The sequence below is a fragment of the Drosophila subpulchrella genome, chromosome 2L (genome assembly GCF_014743375.2).
Source record: "Drosophila subpulchrella strain 33 F10 #4 breed RU33 chromosome 2L, RU_Dsub_v1.1 Primary Assembly, whole genome shotgun sequence".
Lineage (NCBI taxonomy): Eukaryota > Metazoa > Arthropoda > Insecta > Diptera > Drosophilidae > Drosophila > Drosophila subpulchrella.
The window spans coordinates 8,511,195-8,517,416 of NC_050610.1; the positions used below are offsets into that span (position 1 = coordinate 8,511,195).

General features: G+C 41.5%; 2 protein-coding genes and 1 long non-coding RNA gene across 21 annotated transcripts in view; 2 read left to right on the forward strand and 1 right to left on the reverse strand.

Moving 5' to 3' along the window:
• The window catches only part of LOC119548589 (sodium bicarbonate cotransporter 3), a 32,765-nt gene extending 31,022 nt beyond the window's left edge, over positions 1–1,743 (forward strand). For 5 of the 19 annotated variants that reach the window (XM_037855939.1, XM_037855927.1, XM_037855941.1 and 2 more), the window contains one exon: positions 1,437–1,743. In XM_037855939.1, the coding sequence (XP_037711867.1) occupies positions 1,437–1,505 (69 nt within the window). In that variant the 3' untranslated portion in view covers positions 1,506–1,743. Of the gene's footprint in view, positions 1–56; positions 781–1,436 lie in introns of those variants that run through there. The other 14 variants (XM_037855936.1, XM_037855922.1, XM_037855923.1 and 11 more) reach the window with 6 other exon arrangements.
• A 150-nt stretch (positions 1,744–1,893) lies between these two features.
• LOC119547803 lies at positions 1,894–5,279 on the reverse strand. Its single transcript, XR_005219251.1, has 4 exons — positions 5,145–5,279; positions 2,721–2,837; positions 2,364–2,666; positions 1,894–2,305 (listed from the first exon to the last, which is right to left on the reverse strand). It is a non-coding gene; the product is annotated as an uncharacterized LOC119547803 (long non-coding RNA).
• On the forward strand, positions 3,172–5,908 carry LOC119547801 (elongation factor G, mitochondrial). The gene is made up of 4 exons (XM_037854818.1): positions 3,172–3,331; positions 3,429–5,103; positions 5,161–5,506; positions 5,568–5,908. The coding sequence occupies exons 1-4, from the start codon at positions 3,260–3,262 to the stop codon at positions 5,710–5,712; spliced, it is 2,238 nt and encodes a 745-aa protein (XP_037710746.1). The 5' UTR covers positions 3,172–3,259; the 3' UTR covers positions 5,713–5,908.
• Positions 5,909–6,222: the final 314 nt, after the last annotated feature.

A 6,222-nucleotide genomic window follows, 5' to 3' on the forward strand; every position in this document is an offset into this window, starting at 1 on the left:
TATAAAATCATTCATGCTCGTCTACACATTCCCCCTGTGCCTCCCCCTCTCTGCAGTGCCCCCCCGAGTGCCGCCCTCTCGCCACGCCTCTCGCCCATGCACGAGGCGGATGAGTACAGTGAGGCCCCGACAAACAGTCCGGGGCATCCCACGGGAACTCAGCAGCAGCCGCAGCAGCAGCAGCATCATCAGCAACAGCAACAGCAGATCAGCAATTGCAAGGAGGCGGCTGCCAAACTCGAAGGATCCTCCTTGGCCAACAGCCAGATCAGTCCGGCCAACATAACACCCGTCTAAAGATCCCGAAAACGTCGACGGATTTAAAGCGAACAAAGCACAAAGAACACACACATCTATGTATCTCTAGTTGGTCATTCACAGCCGTATCATAATCTCTATTTACTATATATCGTAGTAGTTAGTTAACCCAGGGGACGTTTTTTTGGTAACGTTTTTTAGCTGTGCCAGTAGAGGGGTAAATCTTTTGATCTGGGGCTCAGGTGCAAGATATACAAGTATTACTTATATGATATAAAAATACGATATTCTGTAGAGAACAAAAGCATTCCAAATATACACTTTTGAAACGAATTTTATAGAGTCAATTTCATCGAGGAGGGTGCAAAGAAGCCAAAGCCACAGAACAGAAACAGAAACCATCGGTTCTCCGGTGTTTGTCCAATTTCCCTACTATATTCTCCACTTTGACTTGGTTAGCTAAAGCGAATTGTGTGTTTTATGGGGCTCATTTATCGAACTGTGATCTGATGGGTATATCTTGGGGAGGGAGGGTTGTATAAGAAGCGTATCATTTAGCCTAGCCAAGACAAAGCTGTAAACAATTGTATTATATTTTATGCCTCAAACTAAGTTCTACACAAAAATACACGCATCCTAACCGACACACCCGAAAGAAAAAGTAAAACATATAAAATATAGATAACTATAAATATTGAATAAAAAGTGGCGAACCATTAATTAGCCACATGCAAACTGCAAAAACAAAAATGTATCTTTCATTTCGTTACTTTTGGTATGCATCGTTCGTTTTCAGTGTATTTTGTGCATAGTCGTGAGTCTTGAGTGTGGCACCTACTGCTCCCAGAATCTATATCTCTGAACATCTATGCATAGCACCGCCTGTCTTTCATAAAATCAAAATTTCATAAAAGCTGAGAATCAGAGTTTGTGGAATATCTTCTTAAAAAAAGTGAAACAAGTTCTAAGATATTTTTCTTGATCATCTTCAAACTCTGTTTCCTAAATTCAAACCATCAAGCTCCATTAGCATCGTGTTTGATGTCTGTATGTGAATTTTCTATATTATATCCCCCTTGCTATTACATTTGTACTTAAATAGATGAACCAAATGTAGGATATCATTGGTACACCTATCCCTAGATCACGGTTATTAATTTTGTATTTCATTATTGCAGAACCCAAAATTTAATACGTCGAAGCAATTGTGGCGTGGATATGTTACACCAACAGAAACATCCGTTTGAGTCAATGATTTAACTCCATTTTAGCGTATATCTGTGTACCTGTATAACAAATATGAGTGTCTATAATCTAATATATTTACCACCACCTACCGTCCCTTTTGCGTATAAATGTATACCCCAAGTGCGATTTGTGGCACAAATTAATTGTCTGACAACATATCAAGCGACAACTCGAAAACCAATCTTATACAATCCACACTAAAGGAAATTGTTGAAATAAATGTATAAAATAAAGTTATATTATTTTGAATGGGAAATATTCTATTTGATTAGGTTGTGGTTAGGAAAGGTGTATGCTATAATGTTCGGATTTCAAGTGATATATTAACCATTTATTTAAAGGAATATTGGGGGCGCTTACAAATTTCAGTCTGTTTCCATTAACATCATATAAACATTATAAAATTTGTTATTTTAATAAGTTGTAATAGCTTTTCGAATGGTTTCCTGTGTATTGACAGTCATGAGAACAATTTGTTAGTTCAGGTTGTGGACTTCAGCGACTACGCTTGACCAGCTTTCCGAAATCGCACTGATACAAGCCAAGGGAATATTTATAGTTTTGTCTAGTTTAGTTCCTCGAAATAGATTAGTATTATCTACAAGTGTTTTTAAGGTAATTCTTATAAATTTCGGAATCGTCACATCGACCCGGACAGCCCACATTGTATACCAATGGTATACCAACAAAAAATTCAGTAAATATGCCTGAAAGTGTTCTAACATGTAGTCAACGTCAACCGTCACAGGGAGGACTGTTGAATACCATCCTTCATTGTTGTGATAGTCAACGGATCCATCTACAAGAAAAGTTCTAATATTTAACTTAATCAACGTGGTATTAATAAGATGACTAACCGATTGCCCCAACACATTGCGGAAGTCCTTTAAGATTTTGTGGGTTTCTTAAAACTTTTTGTGGGTAAGAGTGATTCGAAGGTAGTTCTTTATAGCTAACACCCGTTACAACTCTGTGCAAGAAATCCGTCTAAAATCTTCCACATCATTAAAACAGTCCCGCATATCCAAAAGAAACGAGTTCATAAGGTCGGTGTTCTAATCTTGGAGGCCTTGCCACTGCTCCTCTAACTCATCGAGAAGCTTCCTCTATATGCGAAAACTCTCCTTGAAGAGAAATTCCCAAAAAAAATCATAACCACTCTGTAAATCAAATAGTATAATAATAATACCACTTGGATTGTTTTATTTTATTACCAACAGGTGCACGCAATGGGTCTTTCGGTTTTTTCTTAAGACTTTTAGTGACAGTGGGGTCTGCTCAGCAAATCCGTCGAACAGCTTTATTATCTCCACTTCTTTGTGTTTTAATACCTGCAAATAGTCCACAAACTCACTCATATGGAATATATATATTAATTTAAAAATTTGTTTCTTTCGCGGCAGTTCAAAGTAAGCAAATGAGCTCAGCTGTCTGTGCCATTCACATGTCGCCGTTTCAATAAAATCAGTCATTTACGGTTCCACAGAACTCGCTTATCGCTGACTTTGGATAGCATTTATATTTAAAATTCGCTCGATTACACCATAAAGTTTAAAGTTTATGGAATTATTTAAATTTGAAAACTTTGCACATAAGGTATATTTTAGCGGGCCCGCTATGGTCACATTTATCGATGCACTCCGATGGGCTCTGAAAAACACCGCCTCGATACCGATAGCAGTCTTGTTTTTGTTTTTCCCGAGCCGCGTGTTTTCCATTTAAACTTGTAATTATCAATAAAAACCAGGCCGGGATGTCGCTAATTACCCGTTTGCTGACCGGGAACAACTGCCTGCGCCTGCGGGCCCTGGAAACTTTGGGCAAGGTGAGTTGGGAACGGAGAAATAGCCGAAAACCCATCGGCTCGTTATGTAATTGTTGTATAAAAAGGGAAGCCCTATTGATATGCCTTAACTTTTCAGGCCGGCTACAGCTCGCATGCCAAGTTCTCGGAGCACAAGCCCATCGAGAAGATCCGGAATATAGGAATCTCGGCGCATATAGACAGTGGCAAGACGACGTTGACGGAGAGAATTCTCTTTTACACCGGAAGAATTGCGGAGATGCACGAAGTTCGGGGAAAGGATAATGTGGGGGCCACCATGGATAGCATGGAGCTGGAGCGACAGCGGGGGATCACCATCCAATCGGCAGCTACATATACCCTGTGGAAGGACACCAACATCAATATTATCGACACCCCGGGTCATGTGGACTTCACGGTGGAGGTGGAGCGCGCCCTTCGAGTTCTGGATGGTGCTGTTCTGGTTTTGTGCGCCGTGGGCGGAGTGCAGAGTCAGACTCTGACTGTCAACCGGCAGATGAAGCGATACAATGTCCCCTGCCTGGCCTTCATCAACAAGCTGGATCGTTTGGGCTCGAATCCCTATCGGGTTCTTTCCCAAATGAGGTCCAAAATGAACCACAATGCTGCTTTCATTCAACTGCCGATTGGCGTGGAGAGCAACTGCAAAGGCATTATTGATTTAGTGCGCGAAAGAGCTATATACTTCGAGGGCGAGCATGGAATGGAGATAAGGCTGGATGAAATCCCACAGGATATGCGGGTGGAGAGCCAGGAAAGAAGGCAGGAGCTCATCGAACACTTATCCAATGCAGACGATAAGTTTGGGGAACTTTTCCTCGAGGAAAAACCCTTCACGGAAGATGATATCAAGGCTGCCTTGAGGAGAACCTGCATCAACAGAACCTTCACACCAGTTCTGGTGGGCACAGCACTGAAAAACAAGGGTGTCCAGCCCCTGTTAGATGCCGTACTGAAATACCTGCCCAATCCTGGGGAAGTGGAGAATCTGGGCTTCATAGAGAGGGAAGGAGAAGAGCCAGAGAAAATTGTCTTGAACCCCGCCCGCGACGGCAAGGATCCGTTTGTGGGTTTGGCTTTCAAACTGGAAGCTGGACGCTTCGGCCAACTAACCTACCTCAGATGCTACCAAGGAGTTCTCCGGAAGGGTGACAACATCTTCAATGCCCGCACCAATAAGAAAGTGAGAATTGCCCGCTTAGTTCGCCTGCACTCAAATCAAATGGAGGATGTCAACGAGGTCTACGCCGGCGATATATTTGCTTTGTTCGGAGTGGATTGCGCCTCTGGAGACACCTTTACCACCAATCCCAAGAACAATCTGGCAATGGAATCCATCTTCGTACCCGAACCCGTTGTCTCAATGGCAATTAAGCCGAATAACAGCAAGGATAGGGATAATTTCTCAAAGGCCATTGCCAGGTTCACCAAAGAGGATCCCACATTCCACTTCTTTTTCGACAACGATGTGAAGGAAACTCTCGTTTCGGGTATGGGTGAATTGCATCTGGAGATCTACGCGCAGAGAATGGAGAGGGAATACGGCTGCCCAGTGACGCTGGGAAAGCCTAAGGTAGCATTTAGGGAAACCTTGGTGGGACCCTGTGAATTCGATTACCTGCACAAGAAGCAATCGGGAGGATCGGGCCAGTATGCCAGGATTATAGGAGTCATGGAGCCACTGCCGCCCAATCAAAATACCCTGCTGGAATTCGTGGATGAAACAGTGGGCACTAATGTACCAAAACAATTTATTCCCGGAGTGGAAAAGGGTAACTGTAATTAATATGTTTTAAATATTATCTAAACTCACATTGTTTTATCATCAGGTTACAGAGAAATGGCTGAGAAGGGAATGCTCTCCGGCCACAAGCTATCCGGCATTCGATTCCGCCTGCAAGACGGTGGACATCACATCGTGGACTCCAGTGAGCTGGCCTTCATGTTGGCTGCCCACGGTGCCATCAAAGAGGTCTTCCAGAACGGCAGCTGGCAAATTCTAGAGCCCATTATGCTGGTTGAGGTGACTGCGCCCGAGGAATTCCAGGGTGCTGTAATGGGCCACCTGAGCAAACGGCATGGTATTATCACCGGAACTGAGGGAACCGAGGGCTGGTTTACTGTCTACGCAGAGGTTCCCCTGAACGATATGTTCGGCTATGCGGGAGAACTGAGGTAAGTTTAATCTATAAAAAAAAACGGTCATCCGTATCTCACAATTATTTTTGATTTCCAGATCTAGTACCCAGGGCAAGGGAGAATTCACTATGGAGTACTCCAGATACTCCCCCTGCCTTCCCGATGTTCAGGAACAGATTGTGCGACAATACCAGGAGTCACAAGGATTGGCTCAGCCCGACAAGAAGAAAAAGAAGAATTAATTTATATTTTAGACGACTAGTTCTACCTATCATCTCTACCTAATCGAAATGTTATTGTGTCACCGCTATTTTGCTTAGTTAAATTTTATTTCATATAACAATCTTCAGTTTTCACTGTGATAAATCCGACTTGTACAGTGTTTTTGTATAATAAAAGAAGAAAAAAGAACTTTTAAAATAATACATAACTTTGTAACAATAAGTGTTCTTCAAGTTTATATTTTATCCCAAAGTACTATCAAAATCTGAAAATTAGCCAAATAAGATGTAGTTTTAAAAGGTAAAAGGATGAAAAATGCCATGGTATCGGAAAATAGCAATTAAAAACATTCAAAATATCCAACCCCCTTTGATAGCAGAATTGTTCCTAATAAATTAGTCATTTCATAACAATTAAAAAAATAATTCTATTGAAATTCATTTTCATTATTTAAAAAAAAAAGTAATGCTAAATAATAAATTTCTTTTAAATGTAATGCCAATGAAAAATCAATTCATTACTTTGTAAAA

Excerpts from the sequence above, each read along its gene's own strand:
- LOC119547801 (XM_037854818.1), top strand. The coding sequence starts at position 3,260 with ATGTCGCTAATTACCCGTTTGCTGACCGGGAACAACTGCCTGCGCCTG. Across the intron at positions 3,332-3,428 it reads CCCTGGAAACTTTGGGCAAG|GCCGGCTACAGCTCGCATGC; the intron begins GTGAGTTGGGAA and ends TTAACTTTTCAG. Across the intron at positions 5,507-5,567 it reads GGCTATGCGGGAGAACTGAG|ATCTAGTACCCAGGGCAAGG; the intron begins GTAAGTTTAATC and ends TTTGATTTCCAG.